Source organism: Vombatus ursinus, unplaced genomic scaffold (genome assembly GCF_900497805.2).
Source record: "Vombatus ursinus unplaced genomic scaffold, bare-nosed wombat genome assembly UNPS02014779.1, whole genome shotgun sequence".
Taxonomy (NCBI): Eukaryota; Metazoa; Chordata; class Mammalia; order Diprotodontia; family Vombatidae; genus Vombatus; species Vombatus ursinus.
Genome location: NW_020954557.1, coordinates 988,255 through 1,008,105, shown reverse-complemented (window position 1 = coordinate 1,008,105; position 19,851 = coordinate 988,255). Strand labels below are relative to the sequence as shown.

The 19,851-nt window shown below is 38.6% G+C and overlaps 1 protein-coding gene across 2 annotated transcripts in view; it reads left to right on the top strand.

Moving 5' to 3' along the window:
* LOC114045951 (protein TANC1-like) overlaps positions 1-19,851 on the top strand; it is a 265,490-nt gene that overhangs the window by 142,337 nt on the left and 103,302 nt on the right. For both annotated transcript variants that reach the window (XM_027866163.1, XM_027866164.1), the window contains one exon: positions 11,589-11,693. In XM_027866163.1, the coding sequence (XP_027721964.1) occupies positions 11,589-11,693 (105 nt within the window). The remainder of the gene's footprint in view (positions 1-11,588; positions 11,694-19,851) is intronic.

The window sequence follows — 19,851 nt, the reverse complement described above, 5'->3', positions numbered from 1 at the left end:
GACCTCCTGGATTGCAGTATGTTCTCTTTGAAGTTGCCCTCGAAAGCCTGATAGAGTATCAAACGTCTCCAATCAAACAAGATTCCTCTTAACATACTAAGTACAAGGAACTTCTCTACCTTTGTCCTTAGGGTCCCTCCTGTGGTACTGTTGATGTAGATCTTTTTGGCATTCCTTGAAAAGGAGAAAAGAACTTTTCTCTTAAGGAAATAATACTCTATTGAAATTCTACTACATAGCTATTTTGAGCTTCCTCCCTCGTGGGCGGGGGGAGGCATGTTGCTTCTGTTATCTTGTTAGGGAAACTGGAACTGAACTAGAAGGTAGCATGGCGCAGTGGGGAGAATACTGGGTTTGGAGAAGAGAAGGACTGGAGTTCAAGTGTGTCTGGCCATTTAAAAATTAAAAGACTGAGTGATGTAGACCAGTGATGTTAAACTCAAATAAAAGGGAATCCCAGCTGTTGCGTATTGACTTTTTGTTGTTCAGTTGTGTCTGACCTTTTGTGATCTCATTTGGGGCTTTCTTAGCAAAGATACTGGAGTGGTTTGCATTTCCTTCTCCTGCTCATTTTAGAGATGAGGGAACTGAGGCAAGGGAGCAGTGTCTGAGGCCAGATTTGAACTTGGATCTTCCTGACTCCAGGCCTGGCACTCCAGCTAAGGCTCCACCTAACTGCCCCCACATATTGACTTAGAAAACCAAAAATTAACATTATCTACTGTAGTTTTATTTATTTTGTTAAGCATTTCCCAATTACATTTAAACTGGTTCTGGCCACACATGAGAAGTTTTGCCAGTAGCAAGTTTGACATCTGTGGTGTAGACCACTGGACTTTGAGTTAGGAGAGACTTGATTTTGAATCTCGCGTTTGAGTATGTGAACCCTGAGCCTCATAAACCCCACGAACTCCAATTTGAAACAGAGTCTGCTCTAAGAAAGAGACAAACAAAATTGGGGTACATGTGCCCACAGTTTAATTTCTCAAAGTGGCTTGATATGCATTGCATGGGAGTTCAGTCCAAAACTGGCCCCCCAAGGGGATTTTGGGGTACAGTATTATGCTCTTTGAAGAGTAGGTGGTCCCAAGGAGGTGCCAATCAACCGTGATTGGTCGACATACTAGGAAGTGGGTCCACAGGGGCAGATATAGCCTGCCATCCCCAGTCCTGGAAGTCTGTCTCCACCCAAACCTGATTAGGATAAATCAATTCAGGCCTGGGTTGGAATTTGACCAAGAAAAGAAGATTCAATGCAATCTTATCATCAGAGATGTCCTTCTAAGCAACTTTGGACTGAAGGCCTGCAGGGTGGAGCTCTGAGTGTCACAGATTACCAAGAGAAATCATTTTTAACCAGGCCAACCTTAGTTTCCTCATCTGTAAGCTGAAGATATTATTACCCAAATATTTTGTCATAGGATTTTTATGAGAAACAAATCAGATAATATATGTAAAGAGCAAAGTCCTTAGGAAATCTGTCATTGTGCAATCTTGGGAAAGTTTCTTAAATCAATCACCAAGTATTTATTAAGTCCTTTTATATGCCAGGCACTGTGCAAGGTGCTGGTGATACAAATATGAAAAAAATGAAATAATTCCTGTTTGCAAACATTTGACATTCAAATAGGAGACACAAGTATGTGTATATACAGCATAAATAGAAAGTTAATAATTACAAATATATAGAGAGAAGTTAGAAACAAGGCGGCTTAGAGGGAGCACACTTTTATTTGGTGGAGAGAACCAAGAAAGATCATGAAGAAGAAGGTATGTTGTGTGCTGAATCTTAAAGGAAGAGAGGTCAGAAGGGAGTTGTACATTTCAGGCCTGTGGGGTTGGGCCTCGGAAAGGCATGTTATACATGAGGAAGAGAGAGAAGAGCAGTTGGATTGGACCAGTTGGTTGGATTGAAAAGGGCAGGAATATCTAGTAAGGCTGTAAAGACAAGTTGTGGCCATGTGAAGGGCTGAAAAGCTAAACCGAAGATTTGTATTTTATTTCAGAGGCCATTAAGAAGCCACTGGTATGTTGATTGATTAGGGAGGTCACATGGATTGATTAAGGAATTCACCAGGCCCATGTCAGCCATTAAGAAAAGTTTCTTAACACTCTGTGGAGTGGTTTGAGATTTGAGGAAGAGAAACCAATTAGGACTCCTCCCCTTTCTGGACCTCAGTTTCTTTGACTGTAAAATGAAGAGTTTAAACTAAATGATCCCTAAAGTCCTTTCCAGAAGTCGAGAAACCTTGAGTTTGGAAAACGTTGAGTTTTAAATAAATCTGAGTTGTTTGAATGAACCTATAGAACATCAAAAATGGGGCTTATGCATTGTGAGATGTGTTTTCTTTCAGAGGAAAGGGGTTTTTATTCTGAATGCTTTTTTTAAAAATACATGCACTAAGGGAATTTATTATTCACCATATCAAAGAAAAAAGTAGTTGCCTTAGTGAGAATAGGAATACAGATCAAATCCTATTATGTTGATGTACAACATTCCAATTATTTTGTTGTATAAGAATAAACAACATCATTAAAGCAAGTCTTTACAGATTTAGTTTTGGAAATATGTGCTCTTAGAGAGACCTTCATTTTAATAGTTATTGCAAAATGAGATATATGTGTTGTGGTTTAGAGGTGCTGGGACCCTGAAATAGTGATGCAGGACCTGCCCAAATGAATTCGACCAAAACCTTCTTTTAGCCAAAGACAAGGTCTATTTTAGAACACTGATTGGGGTGAGCAAGAGTCCTAGTGAGTCTGCCCTATTGCCCAGATTTTAAGGATCTGAGCATCTGTGGGAGGGATCTAGGAGTGGCCAAGTAGTCTGAGGTGACTGTGAGGTAAGAGAGAAGGATGGCAAAGCCAGGGACCTGGACCATGTGGCCGAGGGAGACTGGATCTAGGATTTAGGAGTGGAGGTCTAGGGTGGGGCCAAATGCAGACAAAGAAAGGGCAGTTAATTAACTAGAAGGGTTGATGCCCGAGGCCAACGCCAGAGACTTGACCATATGGGAAAAGGAGAAAACTCAAGGAAAGTTGCGGGGGGAGGGGGTGTTTCCAGGACCTATACCCCGTTATATGGGCTGTACAGTATAATTCCTGGGTCAACTTCTCCCTTCAGATTTTTCTAGATTACAGGCTGCCTAAGGGCAGGCACTTGACCTAATTAATATTTTTATTCCCACAGTTTCACATACATTATAAGGTGCACAGTACAAATTTGAGGATTAATCTCTCATTTTCCCTATAGACTTGTAGCTTTTAAATGTGATAAGTGACTTGAGAGTTTTTCCAGAAAACTTATTTCCATTAGCTAATGACCTATTTTTCTATGCTTTTAAACACAAAGTGGGACTCTTTTCTCCCTTGGTACCTTATCTTCTTCCTGAATATAGTCTCTTCTTTGCTTATTGTTTATTCAGACTAACCGTTTCCCTTACCAAAGTCCCAGCCCCTATGCTTTCTCTGGGTGGGGTGGGAATAGGGTGGAGGAGAAAAGAAGGGGTGGGGGTGATGTGGTTTAGGGGTTCAGGGGTCCTAGAATCCCAAAATCACGACAGCGAGGTCCTACCCGAAAGAATTCGACCCAAGCCTTCTTGCAGCCAAAAACAAGGTTTATTGAAGATTCTCCATATTAGCTAGACTCTTAAGGAATCTGAGCATCTATGGGCTATTGGCTAGATTCTAAGAATCAGAGCCTCTTAATGGAGACAAGATGGACCTTATATACAGAGAGACTATGGGAGGGATCTAGGAGTGGCCAAGTAGTCCATGAGGTAATAGAATTACCAAGGGTGGGAAATGGAGCCTAGGTGGGACCAAGGGTGGGAAGTGGCCTGGGGCCATAGGGAGGCAAGACTGTGGAGGGGAGATTGGGTGTAGCCACAATGAAAGACCAGTTGATGGGATTATAGCCTCAGGCAAACGCCAGAAATTTGACTATGTGGGAAAATCCAGGGTTTTTCCTTTCTGGGGCCCAGATTCCAACCCCATCAGGGGTGGGGAGAGCATTGAAGGAAGGTCTCAGAATGGGGAAAAAAAGTGAAAGATATTTGAAGTTTTCTGGACTTCTCTTTTAGTGCAGTCAAACCAGCATTGTGTTGCAATTTCTTGGCTATTCCCCCATTTGAAAATGTATCTTTAATGTAATTTTCATGGTAAAGGACAAAATCAAATTCCCTCATTTACTACTGCTTCCTCCACCCCCACACCCTTCTATTTTCCACCTTGTCCTTAATATAAAGAAGCAAGCAGCCCAATGTGAAATGGAAACCTTAATGGGATGAAATAGACAGGAACCTCGTCTGTGAAAGATCAGGATGCTGAAAAACTATGAATGACTGATAATGTCTAAGTGTTGCTTTTCACACACTTCAGATGCAGCAACTGTGTAAGATCTATTTTAAAGGCAATGAGTAGCCTCAGGTGTTTCCAAATACCAAATATTGCTTTTTCCTTCCTTTTACTGAAATATTCAGAAATGAATTCTAACCCCTGCCCTTCTTTTTCACACCCTGGAGATGAAACCTGGTTTGTGTCTTTTCTATTTCTCTGTTGTTGAAAATATTCCTTATTGGGTGGTTTGATAGCCACAGAATAGGCGCTTTTGTTGATTAAAGTGTCAGAAAGGTCAGTAAAACAGACTTCAGGAGAAAATGTATTTGGATATTCACATGAAAGCGAGATGCTGAATCCGGAGGAGAACTTGATGCCTTAGGGGCAGCAAATGGATTTTTAAATCACTATATATAACTGTAATGATGAAAGGATTGACATTTTCTCAGCAAACAGCCTCAAGGACCATATACAATTAAAGAAGTAGGCAAGTGTTAGTCATCTGCAAGTGTACCCCTTCCCTGGGTGAAGTTTATGGCTGGGTCTTTGGGGTGATTTTAATTTGACCTCTTTTTGGTGTTGGTGTCTCTGTTTTTTCAACCTTCTCTGCACCTAATGAAGTTTTTGGCCATTACTTTTATCTCTCTTCTCATTTGTCAAATCTATCAATTTCTCTGTTATATCTATTTCTGTCGTCTCTCTCTTTTTACCTATGTCTGCCTGTCTCTGTCTGTCTAGCTGTCTGTGTGTCTGTCTGTCTACCTATCTACCTATCTTCTCTGTCTGTCTATCTGTTTTTTGCTTTATTTTTCTTTAAATTTAAACATAGTAGAGACCCCATCCAAATTGAAAGAGTGCAGATTTATGGTCCAGAAGATCAGCTGTTTTACCTTGAGATGTAGAAATTGCCTATCCATTAGAGACTCATAGTTTGAGGCACAGTCCTTTTTTTTCCTGTTGTACTTTACATGTTGAAATACTCATTTGACTTTCAAGATTTTAAAAAATAACTTTTAAAAAACAAACAAGAAAGAAACTGGCTGCCTGGGAAAGCATAGTCAGATATCCTTGAAACCAAATAAAATATATGACTTTTACTCATTATATTTTCAACCCTGTTTTACCAGTGTTTGAAATATAGCTACTTTGCATGAGAAGATTAAAGTATAAGCAAGATACTTATTTTTGCAGATGGGATACCTGGTAAATTAAAGATACAGATAAGGCACTAAATACTGAGCTTGGTTTCCATAGAGTTACTCTTCTTCCCTTTTCTGGGTATTTATTAACCTTACTTCCCTGGGAATGGGGGGAGTGCTGGTTGGGGAAGGAGAGAAGCATTGGTCTGGTATTTCCAGGTGACATTCAAGATTCTTCATTACTCTATCCATTCTGAAATATGTCTCCGGAACTAGGTAGGCATGCATGTATCCACCTTTAATCCTAGCTACCTGGGAGGCCTAGGCTAGAGGATCCTCCTGAGCTCTGGAGTTCTAATAATATATATTTCAGAATGTTTCAGAATATTCAGTAATATGTTATTAGGGTAACAAGTCTGCCATCACTATTGTGAGCCAGCCCCACCTCCCAGCAGGCTGCTTGAAGAGGGGCAGACCAGTCCAAATGGAAATGGAGCTGAACTGTTCACATGCTGATGATCTGTGGTAGGATTGAGGTGTGAGTAGCCCCTGCATTTCTAGTCTGGCCAAGGCAGGGAGACCTTGCAAGCCTCTTAAAAGCAAATGAATGAATGAATGAATGCAATATGACTGTTGGCCATATCTTAGTATGCTTTGTGGGGACTTATATTACATTCTTATTAATTTGGGGTAGGAGTTGGACTAGATGACCTCTAAGATTCCTTTCAGCCTTAGGATTCTTTGATTCTTCTATTTATTTCTATTTAATATCATATTCTTACTATTTACTTACCAGATTTTACATATGGTTGCTATGTATGCAGAAATGTGCTTCATTTCACTTGTAGGGTGCGTGGTGTTCAGAGATGGGGTAGGGGGAAAATGTGCACATTTGAAGTAATTCGGCATAGATTTCTGAGTTTTGTTGTTGGCGTCATTTCCGACTCTTTGTGACCCCATTTGGGGTTTTCTTGGCAAAGATACTGGCGTGGTTTGCCATTTCTCTCCCTAGCTCATTTTGCAAATGAGGAAACTGAGGCAAGCAAACAGGGTTAAATGACTTGCCCAGGGTCACACAGCTAGTAAGTATCTGAGGTCAAATTTGAACTTGGATCTTCCTGACTCCAGGTTTGGTGCTTTATTCATTTTGCCACCTAGCTGCCCAAATTTCTGAGGACTATAGCTGATTGTCCCCATAGGAATTCTCATTTCTCCCCTATGGAAAGCAGAAAGAATGGCTGGGATCTGGTGCTTCATAGAGAGGTAGACAGCCTTGGTGTGGAATGAAGTATACAGTTTCATATATGAATGAATGAATGAATGAATGAGTGAATGAATGAAAAAGCATTGATTTAGTCCTACTATATGCCAGATACTATGCTAAGCTCTGCTCAAGCAGGTATGACAGTCACTGGCCTCAAGGAGTTTATGTGATTAGTTTGTTGAATTGTTTGGCTTGACCGTACTTATTAGGTACCAGGGATGGTTTTATGAGTGGGGGCATTGAGACAGTGATGTGAGAGAGAGAGAGAAAGAGACAGAGAGAGAAAGACAGACAGACAGATACACACACACACACACACACACACACACACATACAGAGGCTAAGCTCTCATACATTCTCAGAGCAGTGTTGAGAAAGAATAGCATGCAGGTTAAGAGTGTGACAAGAGTCTTGCTTAGTTCAACTTGAATGAAAGGTGGTTTAACAGGAAACTCTTAGCTATTCCAGGGAGTGTTCTCTCTATGAGGGAACCTTTCAACAGAGAGCCTAGGGTGGTAATAAAATATTTCTGTACCTACCACCTTCGCTGTTCTAAAAGCGAAGATATGTTTTATTAGCCAAAGCCTGATATGTATGTTCTGGCAGTGACTTGGCAACTGTTTTTTAAAGCTCTTTTCAGATAACATAGGCTCATAGATTTTGAATTTGAAAGTTCCTTTAAGGTTATTAGCTTGCTAGTTCAGCTCCCTCATTTTTATTGATTTGGAAATTGAGGCACCGAGAAATCAAGTGATTTGCCCAAAGTTAAATTTTAGTGGTCCAATTATTTCATTTATCATCTTTAAAATCGGTGGTGTCAAAATCAGGAAGAAATGGGGGGGGGGACATTAAACAGTCCATAAGAATCCTGCAGACCACATACTGACTTAGGAAATCATATATTAATATTATCTAGGTTTCATTGTATTTTTATTTATTTTAAAATATTTATATAAAAATATTTCCCAATTACATTTCATTCTGGTTTGGGAGTACTTGGGAGTGTTGTAAGGTGGTGTGTGTTTGACACCTCTTTTTAAGAACATACAGGGAGCATGATATAATGTCAATGTCAAGAGCTCTGAATGAAGCCAGCAATCCTCTGCTCTAATCCTGGCTCTGTAAAATGAGGAGCTTAGGTGACTACAAAGGCTCTTTCTAGCAGTAGAGCCTATGAATATGAAACGTTTCAGTCGTCCAATTCAGTGAACATTTATTAAACATCTACAAAGAGCAATGTACTGGGCTATGTACTAGAGGAAAAAAAAAGATGACATTTATTTATTGTGCTTTGCAGTTTACAAAGCAGTTTATTCACAACTCTTTGAGGCTAGTAGTACAAATGTATTTAGTACTTGTTAGGTCAGGGGTGGGGAACCTTTTGCAGGTCAAATCAGGCAAGGGTAGTTAACTGAACATATAATAAGAAGAAAACAATATCCCATACCCAGTTAAATATGCCAATGAATGAATCTGATTCATTGATATGGTTAAGTCTAGCCTTCCATTGGTGCCGATCCCAGGCTATCCATCCATGCTTGCCAGTTTTAGGTGATTCTTCTCCATGTACTCCTGTAAGTTTACTCCAGGGGTCCCACTGAATAAGATAGGGACCCAAAGTGATTTTTCAAAATAAATTTTTGTTGATCTTTTTTTTTTTTAACACCACTAGAGTTTGTCCTACCTTTTCCCATTCCCAGAAAGCCATCTCATATAACAAATAATATTTTTAAAGGAAAAAAGAAAAAGGAGGGAAAGACAGAAAATTAAGCAAACCAATCAGTACCTTGAAAATGCTTGTAATATAGTCAATATTTCATAGCCATTGATCTCTCCTACCTTTTAAAAGGAGTTAGAGTGTGGCTGTCTTTTCTTATCCTTTCTTTGGGGGTAATGCTTTTTCTTTGTAATGTTGCAACATTTGCTTTTGATTGTTTTATGTTTCTTTCCATTTATATTATTGTAGTGTACATGTATATTGTTTTCTTGATTTTGCTTACTTCACTCTGCAATAGTTCATGTAGATCTTCCAGTAATTCTCAGTATTCATTTGCCATTCCTTACAACACAGTAAAAGTGTACTATCACATTCATGTACCACAGTTTGTTTAGCCATTCTCCAGTCAATTGTCATCCACCTTGCTTTGAATTCTTTGTTACCATAAAAAGTGCTGCTATAAATATTTTGGTGCATATGGGTACTTTCTTTTTATCAGTAGCCTTTCTTAGGGGTGTAAGTTTAGTAGTGGAACTTTTGGGTCAAGAGGCATGGTCATATTTGTCACTTTATTTGCATGATTCCAACTTGCTTTTCAAAATGGTTGTGCTGTTCACAGCTCCATCAACAATGTATCAGTGTCCCTATCTTCCTTCAACTCCTCCAACATTGACTATTCCTATCCTTTGTCACTTTGCCAATTTGCATGGTGTGGGTTAGAATCTAAAGGTTGTTTTAAATTTGCATTTCTCTTATTAATGTTTTAGAGTGTTCTTTCACATAGTGGCTACCGGTTTGTAATTCTTGTGAAAACTGTTATTATCTTAAGATAATTTTTTAAAAAAATGTTTGGTAGTATAAGCTTTCTTTATGGTGTAAAATTTGTTAAAATACTGTTGCAGTCAGCTAACTTTAGAATCTGTTCAAATATGTAAAGAAAGGTAGAGAGAGGAAAATAGAACAAAATCTCTGAGATTTTTATAAATTGATTCCATTTTACAGTATTTTAGGCACAGCTGTGTGTGAGATTTGGCTTAAATAAAAGGACCAATTTGAGTGGAAGATAATTGTGTTTGCTTACTAATATTAGTCTGCCTTTGCACATTCCTACCCTTGGGGTAATTCAGGTGCCAATGAGTAGCAGAAAGTTGGGTGGGAAGCTTTCTTTGTCCTGTCCAGCCTTTGGCACCATTTTGGATCCAGATGTGCTACATTTTTGGGTAATGAAAGAGTTGGCATCTGGAAAGTTTTATATGATAAAAGCTCCTTAAAAAAAAAAAGAGTAAAAACTGTTTTTTCTAAGTTTTCTACATTGCCAGGCTAGCATGGGTGCTTTTTAAAAACCCCTGTCTCCAACCCCCTTCTCTCACTAGAGTGCAGCAGAAAGAAGTGGATTGGAATGAATTCAGGAACAGTAGCAGTCTTCTGCAGCTCTCCATAGCTATTGTTATTTAAATATAGATAGTACCTTTTGTTTGGTTTTCTGTGACTCTATAACTCTTAGATTTGGATTAGGTAGAAAATTGTCCTTGTTCTGTGGTTATCTAAATGAGGATACTAAGAGACATCTAAGGGCCATGGATCTCCTGAGGCAGAATTTTTTTTGCTTTCCTTTGAGTAAATGAGGTTGGCAAAGATGAATTTCCCCACAGGGTATGGTGATAGAAGCCAAAAGGTATACTTGTTTGTTCCTAGCTGGTGTAGGTATCCTTCCTTAAGATTAGTTCTAGTATCTTTCTTCCTTGCCCCAATGAAATAATACCCCATCCCCTTATTTACAAAAACAGAACAACAATAACAACAAAAAACAGAATAGAAAGTCAAATTGAATCTGGGATTCTTCAATTTTTACTCCTTCTTAAAAACAGGCTTAATTTGACTTTCTTGGATGTGGCAACTTTAAAAAATGTTAATAAAATTCTAAGGGCACTATTTTCTTTACTGTTGGCCCATTTATAGCAGTATAGCTAAATGCATGGATTAATACATTTATTTTGTAATATAAATATAGAAAGAGGGTTTTTTTTGTAGTAAGCCTTTAGATGGCAGTATCACTCACTGTTAACCACTTTTTAGGGAGTTTCAAAATTCTCAGTCTAATAGAATATTTTTGTTAGATGAGACCTCAAAGATCACCCATTCATTGAAAAAATGAGTCATCTGAAGCTTGGAGAATTTGAAATAACTTATTTAAGGCCGTATAGCTAGTTAGTAGCTACCATGTTCCTTAAGTCAGAGTCCATTGCTTTCTATATTACACTGTGTTGTTGTTTCTCTTCATTTAAACTTTTTGTTGTACATCTCTAGTTGAATACTTTTTCTGGATTTCTTATTGTCATGGTTTTTTTTTTTTTTCTTAAAGCCTTGGATAATTCCTGTAACTTGGAAGGCACAGTTAGAATATTGGGTCTTTAATCAAGTTTTTTTTTTTTTTTAATTAAAAATAAAAAGAAAATGGGGTGGAATAAGGGCAATGAAGCGTACCTTTTTTTTGTTATACGAAATCAGAAGCAGGGAAAGTGGCTGTTTCTTTTTCAGGGCAAATGCAGTTAACTTCCAAGAAGATCACTTTTCTTCTGCCTCTCACAATTAGGATTTGAGTCACCATCGGGATAAAATGCCCAGCAATAAAACGCGGCTGCTGTGCTGAAGTATTTGCAGTGTGTTAATGTTACAAGCTGTCTGCTTGCAATCTCCATCTCTTACTTCATAGATAGCCGGCAGCCAAATTATCTTCATTCAGGGAAAAAAAGCTCAGAATAAAGAGGAACCCTAACTACAAGTTGTCCAGGTTTGAACATGTCAGAATCACCCACTTTACATGCACTGAAGGCAGCTTTAGGAATGTCACACAGAAAATTAGCGGCTTATGTTTACCACCAGAGTTTACATTCCCAAACTGAACTAATGTGGTTTCTTCTCTGGCAGCCCTGACTGGACATTCCCCGATTCCAACTGAAGTGGTTTGGCATGGGTGTGGGTGGGTGCATGTGTCTGGTTGGGGGTGGGGGGGGGAGAGTAGCATTTCCTTTAGACTTATTTGGAGCTTGGTGAGGACACATACTGTACATTCTGAAGCTTTCTTTGCATCTGGAAAAAATTAGACACCCTTGGATCTTTCCTACTGCAGGTCCAATCAGGAAGCCCAAGTACGTGGAGAGTCCCAGAGTGCCAGGAGACGCAGTTATAATACCACTGAGGAAAGTGTCAGAATCAACAGAGTCCAATCAGAATGGTAAGAATGTGTTTTCAGTGATTTTTTTTTAAGAACACACAACAATAATCTCTATTTCAGAGAGAACTAGTAAGGTAGTTCCAGCTTCTTTTAAAGGAGTACTTTGCTGGACTATATGGTTTCATAGGGAAGGTTTTTCCTGAAGTAGTTACAGGGAACTGGTTATCTTTGTACACTCTTGAAATCCTACCTGTTGATGGGAAGATTGAGAAGGTGTGTGGTGAATGAGTATGTTTAAGCTCTAGATATCCTCCCATCCCACCCCACCCCTTCTTTGCTGTGTTCCAAAAGGAAAAAAAAGTAACTGTCATCTAGAGTAATGCTTTTGTTTGTAATCCTTCCTTCTCTGTTTTAAAAAGTTCAATCAGTTGACTTGGAGAAAGAAAGCTTTTATAGCAAGGGATCAGGCTTTCATAGTTTTCAGGCGATCTCCTCTGTAAAGTGAATTTATATTTTTAAACATTTTCAAAATCTTTAAACAGAACCAACATATGAGCATTTTAATAATAAGAGAGAGAATCTCTGCAATTGAATTTAATATGACACATTGACAATTGCTTTATTTGTACTTTTTTCCCCTGGCTGTAAATTTCTGGAAGTGAAGTATGTTTAGCTGACATTAAATGAAGTCACCACACATACTAGATTTATTAATAGCTCTCTTTGTTCTCTTGATGTGATTCTAAGAATTCACTTGTTAATTCCTATACAGGCTGACTTCAGTTTATAAAAAGAACTGTTAAAAAGTTAATCTGTAAATTGGTTTGGCACTTATAACACATTTTTCCATAGTAACAATGTTGTAAATGATGATTAAATTTACAGGCTAGCCCATTTTGTCTAGTTTCCCCATTTGTAAAATGAGGAAATATATAATTATTCAAACAGAGTCACTTTGAGGAGCAAGTAAAATAATGCATAAAGGGTTTTGTAAACTATAAATCTTAAAAATATTAACAATGATTATATGTTAATACCTTTTATCTTTAAGAATAACAATGATGATGATTAATTTCATGACTAAACCTTGCTGGACTGCATGGTTTTCATAAGGAATAATAAAAGGATTTGTTCTGTGAAGTTTAGATTCAGTCAGAGGGCTGCACTTGAGGACCTGGAGGGCCACATGTGGCCTTGAGGCCCCATGTTCCTCACCCTTCGTTTAGTCTATTGGAATAGAGTATTATAGATTAAAACCTAACTTCATTCTTAGATTTAGAGCTGGAAGGGACCCTAAAGGTCAAGAGTTCAACCCCCTCATTTTACAGTTGAGGAAACAGGCCCATAAGGGGTAAAGTGATTTGCTAGCTTGTAAGCTTCTGAAGTAGACTTAAAACCCAGTTCTTCATTAGTTTTAAATTCAGTGCTCTATCCACTGCACTGCACTGCACTGTACCTTTAATTATTTGTTAAGAAATTCTTATTGAGAACATGTGAATACAACTTATCCCTCTTGACACATCAACTTCCCAAGCAAATTTGGGAATTCCCTGCTAATATTAAAGCCTTTCATTGGAGAAAGTTGTTGTGGGTGCCATAATGATGACATTGCAGGGGTTGGGGACGGAGCAAAGAAGAATGAAGTGTAGTACGGGAAAGGGAGTGAGGATATTTGGGTTGAACCTGGGAAGGAATAAGTAGGAACAGTGCTAGGACCCCATAGTGGGGGTGGGGAGGTGAATTTAGGAGATGTGAGAGGAGCGGCCTTTGAAGTACCTTGGGGTAGGAGAGCCAGGTTCTCCCCATTCCCTCCTTGGCCGCTAAGATAGGACAGGTTTTCCTTTCTTCTCATTTCTTCAGGCCATCTCCGTAGAGACACAGCTGTTGGTTTATTATAAGTATCTGGGACCTTCTGTATGTGTATATATGAATATTCCACCCTCTCCCCTTCTATGTATACATACAATATACATGAACAGAGAAAAAAAATGTAGGACTTTTAAAATTTAAGTGACTATCAAACATGTCTGGTTTCAATGTTTAAATCCCTGAGTTCAGTGTTGGAACTCTTCTAGATAAAGTTTTATTGTCATTAACCTCCTCAGTTTAATCAGTGAGTCCAATTGGCCACGCTGCTGCCAGATTGGCTATCTTAGACACCATGTGCTTTCATATAGATAACATTTCTTAATCCCTGCCTGGATAGGGATACTGCTAAGGATCTATTCAGTTTGCAAAATTATGCCTTTATAAAATTCAGTACGGATGGTATTTTCTATGGGTAAGGAAAGTGACAATTCCTTATTTTGGAATTCTCTTCCTCTCTTTAAAATTTCAGAATAGTTCCCTTTTTTTCCATGGGGATCTTGTTGAATTTAGGTCCAATCTGAACTAAATTCAAGTGTATGGATGGTCACATGCCAGAAATGTTGTTAGTGGCTAGCATAAGATTTGCTCATGTGCTTTTTTCTTCTCTTGACAACTGAGCCCTTTGATTTAACATCAGCTATTCCCAGTTCAACTGGAGCCATGACGTGGATGTCCTGGAAGGATCAGAAAATGTCTTCGTACCCAGAACAAAAAAAGTAACTCTTTTTCTCTCCTCCCCCCAACCCTGTATCTCTGAATGGGAAGGAGAAGCTTAGTTGAAGGGGCATAGTTTCAGATTTAAAACTTATGAAATCATCATAGCTTTTGTAGGTATAAGATCATGCACTTTGGGATAAAGGAAACCTCATCAGTTATCTGTAGAGATCCTTGATGAGGAAGCATTTTCGTAAAGGAATTGAACATGACAATTAGTAATGGGTTACGTGGTTAGTAATCCCTGTAGAATTTTTGAAACCTCAGTAGGGTTAATTAATTTTGCTACATATGAAAAAAAGATCTTTATACTTAAATCATTGTACCTGGAGAAGCAGCTGGTACCAAATGAAGAAAAAGAAGAATTTTGAGATTTAAACCCAAGTGGACGTCCATGAGTCAACAAAATATTTTATATTTAATAGCCATTTAATATTTATTTAATAATGCCACTCATGTTCTAAGAGCCTCGAAGGTAGCGCTAAGTTGGGCCTTAGAGAAGGTTTTGCAGATAACAACTGCAGTTCCTTTTTCCTTTGGTGAAGCAAAATTTACAGAGTCAACTTCTTTTAAAAATCAACATTGCATCTTAATTAGTATTTTACTTTTGACAAGGGGCAGTTTTGATACACATTTCTACATCTCTAAGAAACATTGCTTTGCTAGATAGAGATAAAGTTCAAAATCTAGAGAACCTAGCCTACTGAACAACTATTTGTGAAATATCACATTGACTTGTGATATATTGAGCCATTCTCAAGTTTTTAGATTTATCTTAGTCCAGTGAGTTGCCTTCAAACCTTTGTTAGCATGGTTCTCATTTTTAACTCATTCTTAGTTTTTAATTGTGAAATAATTTACTTAAAAAAAAAATAAAGAACACCACACCTGAATTTTTGTTTAGGAACATTTAAATGTATTTTCCTTTAGGGTCATGGTATGAATCCAAAAGGCCCCTTAGAGATCATCCAGTCCAACCTCTTCACCTGACAGATGAAGAAACTGGGATTCTAGGAAGCTAAGTCATTTGTCTTTGGTTGTACATATAGATTCTAAGGAGGGCAGCTAGTTGGGGCAGTGGACAGAGTGCCAGACCTGGAATCAGGAAGACCTGAGTTCAAGTCCAGCCTCAGACACTTATTAGATGTGTGACCCTGGGTAAGTCACTTAACCCTGTTTGCTTCAGTTTCCTCATCTATAAAATAAGCTAGATTAGGAAAGGGCAAACCTCTCTGGTTTCTTTGCCAAGGAAATCCCAAATGTGACCACAGAGTTGGATATAAACAACAATAGATTCTAAGTGCTTAGAATCTATAAACACTTAATATTTAGTGCTAATTAATATTAAGTACTCAAGTACTTAATATTCTCTAATGATGATACGGAAAATGATATGAAGAAGCAAACATGAGACTTTGGGAAGGCCACTGACTCTGGAGACAGAGACTCTGTGTTCAAATCTTGCCTTTTGATGCTTATGACCTGTGTAGGCAAGCCATTTATCCTTCCAGGGCCTCAGTCTACTCATTTGCAATTGATGTCTGAGGTCGTTTTTAGTTCTAAATCTTTGATCCTATGGAGTCATGAGGCAAGTGAAAAAAGTGTTCATGTGAAAAATTAGGGAAAAAAATTCATAACCCATTTGATAAAGTGTTAATCTTGGTCTTTGCCTATTAAAAATGTGATGATTGCTGTGGAGTTGAAGTAGGAAACCCCCAAGTAATTGACTTGAAAAACAGATTAGTTTGAAGGGATTATGGTGGAGTGTGGGGTAGATTCTTGGTAAGGAAATCAGCTCATAGGGCATTGTAGGGTTCAGGCTAGATGTATTTATGACTTAGACTTATGTGGTGGTAGTGGGATTGGACTGATCCAATGGATATTTTTTTTAATATATTTTAACATTGGGGCAGCTAGGTAGCACAGTGGATAGAGCATCGGCCCTGGTGTCAGGAGGACCTGAATTTAAATCTGGCCTCAGACACTTGACACTTACTAGCTGTGTGACTCTAGGCAAATCACTCAACCCCATTGCCTAGCAACAAAAAAAGCCAAAAAAAAAAACCCCTCCCCCCAAAAACCCCCAAAACAAATATATTTTAACATTTATTTTTAAAAATATTGAGTTCTAAATCCTTTCCCTCCCTCTAGCCCATCCCCTCCCCACTGAGAAAGCAAACAGTATATCAGTTACACATGTGAAGTCATGAAAACATATTTGTATATTATCCATGTTTTACACACTACCCCCTCCCCCCCAAATAAAAGCAAGAAAAGTAAAGTGAAAAAATATGCTTCAATTTTCACTCAAAGTTCATCAGTTCTGTTTCTGGATGAGGACAGCATTTTTCATCATGAGTCCCCAAAAGACATTTTATAGAAAGAAATTTGTAGACAGATTAGATTTGGATAGGCCCTGACCTCTATTTCCCTTGCTCAGATATTACTCCCCTTTCCACATTCTGTGTTCCATCAAACTGGCCTTCTCACTGTTCTTACATACAATGTCCTATTTCTTGTTTCTCCATGCCTTTTCCCTGGCCCTCCCTCTTTCCTGGAATTTACCCCTTTCTTACTGTTCAGAAAATCTCTCACTTCTTCAAGAAGGAACTGTCTTCTACCTTTCCTGATCTTCTCAACTACATTCTGCCCTTCCTCAACAACAAGCTTGTATTTATTCTGTCTGTAGAAGAGACAGTGTGACATTGTGGCTATATGGAGAGCTGGATTCAAGTTTGCTTTCTGACACACACACTGGCTGTGTGACCTCTGGGCTAGTCATCCTTTCAGTGCCCCAGGCAACTCTCCAGGACTCTGTTACCAAGAGAGTGTTGACTTGCATTGGTAGAGGGAGTTTCCTTACCCAAGAATCCTCATATTTCCTTGAAATCTCAGATCTGGCACCTCCCCTATTGTTAATATGGTGTTTCAAAAATCTTAGTGCAGTTTTAAGTTATTAAAATCATTAAAGCTGCCCTTAGACTTTGGGATGCCCTGTGTATGCACATCTCCCTGGTAGAACATAAACTCCTTGAAAATTGGGATTGTTTCATTTTTTTGCTTTTGTAGCTTCTGGTGCATATAACATATTTAATAACGCTTGTTTATTGATTGAGGATGAGAACTGGAAAAGATCATTAGATCTTGCAAGAGAGGCATTTACAAACTTCAAAGGGCTTGTTCTCATTAGAGTTGTGAGGTTGTAAGCTGGATTACAGGTGTTTAAGGAGGTAGGAGGTAGATAGAAAGTGAAAGCAGTGGCTGTAGACCATGTTGGGTTTGGTAGTAGAAGGAAGGAGAGAGTGATTAATTATTAGGGTAACAGGTTCAGTTTTTGTTTTATAATAGGTTCAGTTTTTGTTTATTTGTTTGGTCTTGGTTTAGTTTTGGTTTTTTAGGGGAGGCCTGAGCAAATTTGAATGTGGAAGGGAAAGAACTAATGGAAAGGGAGAGGTTGAAGATTTTAGGGAGGAGATATTTTTGTGATCAGAGTTCTAGGAGTGGTAGAAAGGAATGGACACCAGAGAATAAGCAGAAAGATTATAGGGGTGTGTGTGTGTGTGTGTGTGTGTGTGTGTGTGTGTGTGTGTGTGTGTTGGGGGGGGAGAATCCTCTTTTCCCAATACTGGAAGGGAAGGATTGGAAGGTCGCTCTTAATCATATGTTGAGAAGACTGGATAAATTTGAGAGAGCTATATAGGTTGTTAATTATTATTATAATCATCATTACAGTTTCCACCATCTAATTGTTTGTAATTCATACAAGGTCTTTTATCTGTTTCAGAAAGGAAAGGCCATGAATGTATTACATTAAAAAAAAAAACCCTTTCAAATGGTAAGCATGTGGTAATGGGATATAAGATTGGGGAAAATGTTCATTTAAAGGCCACTGGCTGGGAACATTGTTATTACCTGTACTCTCTGTGGAATATTGGAGAAGGGGCAGGGTTTGAGATCTATTCTTCTCATACCTTTCAGCGCTGCTACTGAAGGCGAACCTTTCAAAGTTTACACATCTAGGTAAGACGTTTAGTATTTTCTATTTGTAGTAGATGCAAATTGTTGTTTGTTGTGTAATAAATGGGGCGTGACTTAAAAAAAAACTGACCCAGACATTAATTAGTAAAGCAGATTCTCCAGTGCTTTGGCATTAGCTACAGATATAAAAAGAGTAATCCAGAATTTTCTGGTAGGATTTTATTTTTAAAAATTAAAAATAAAAACTTAGGTTTTCAACTTTTTGGCTCTTCAGGTGTTTTCAATATGGAGAACAGGACAAGAAAAAATTATCCTAACATGTTAAGTTTGTTACAAGTGAGTCTGCCTTTCCTAAAAGAGCAAGTGTTACCCTTCACCAAAGAGCCCCTAAAACTGAAATGGAAGATCAGAGTCAGAGAAAGAGACTGTAAGTTAGAGACACATTGAATGGATAAGTGGGTTGACCTTAAACATGAAACACAGAAGGACAGGATGATGGAAAGAGGATGGGAGACCTTCCAAGTGAAATGGAGCTGGGGAGGCAGGTGAATGGATGGGGCAGAATGGGAAGGATGTGAATCTTGAAGGAAAAAAGCTTTGAAAGGAGAAAGGGAAAGTGGATGTTGACATTGAAAGATTTGTGACATGGTAGTCCAGTGTATCAGTAGGTTTCTGATAGTTTTGTGTTATTGGGCAGACCTTTAGGAAATGTTAATTTACATGCCTATTTTCACTTTCCCCATTTACATTTAGTGTTGCATGTGTTTTCCATATTTCTGGAAAAAAGGGGTGGGGGTTTGGATGATGGTTTGACTTTTGATTTACAAAGAGTTTTGGACTTTCTACCCCTAGTTTCTGCTCTTGGCTGAACTCCTTAGCTGAATAGGCAGGCTTCCCTAAAAAATATAGATGTATTGAAATAATGGAGACCCAAAGTCCTATGTTTGTATGTGTGGTTTGGAACTTGAGGGCTCTTTGAAAACCTTACTTGTGGCAGAGGTGGCAGTATTGTTTGTCAAGGCAAAGTTGGTGATACTAGAGTTCCCACAGTTGTTATATCTCCTCTCCCACTTTCTCCCAACAGTTGCTGACCCAGAACATTATCTGGCAAAATTCCTGTGTAATTCAGGTTGTGTTAGAAATGGATAATTCTGGTGCATGGATGTGACCAGATAATAGTGCAATCAGTGGATGTGTGTCATATGGGGAGAAGCCTAAGGAAGGGGAAGCAATGAAACTATTCATCCCTTTCATCTCACCCTCCTATTCCCAAGCCCCACCACCACATGCATCCTCTTCTTTTATAACGTAGCCAGGAAGTGCATATTGGTCTTGGCCTATTATTTCAGACAGGTAAAGTGGATGTCCCGCTTAACTGTGTTAAGTCTTGGAGTGATGGCTTGGGAAAGTGGGTAGGTAGAAGGAGGAGGGGGTACTGATCCTGTTCTCAGGTCATTTTCTCTTAGGTGTGCCTGGGCTGATGCTGATTTGGAATGCTTTTCCTCCTTCCTTCACACACATTCACATAGAATCTGAATGTAGATTAGTGACCTTTTTCCTTGCTGAGGCAGACCCCCTCCACCTACACAGATGATCCTGTTCCATTTTGTTTTCTTCAACAGATTGCCCCCTCTGTTATCCCTAGTCTCTCACTAAT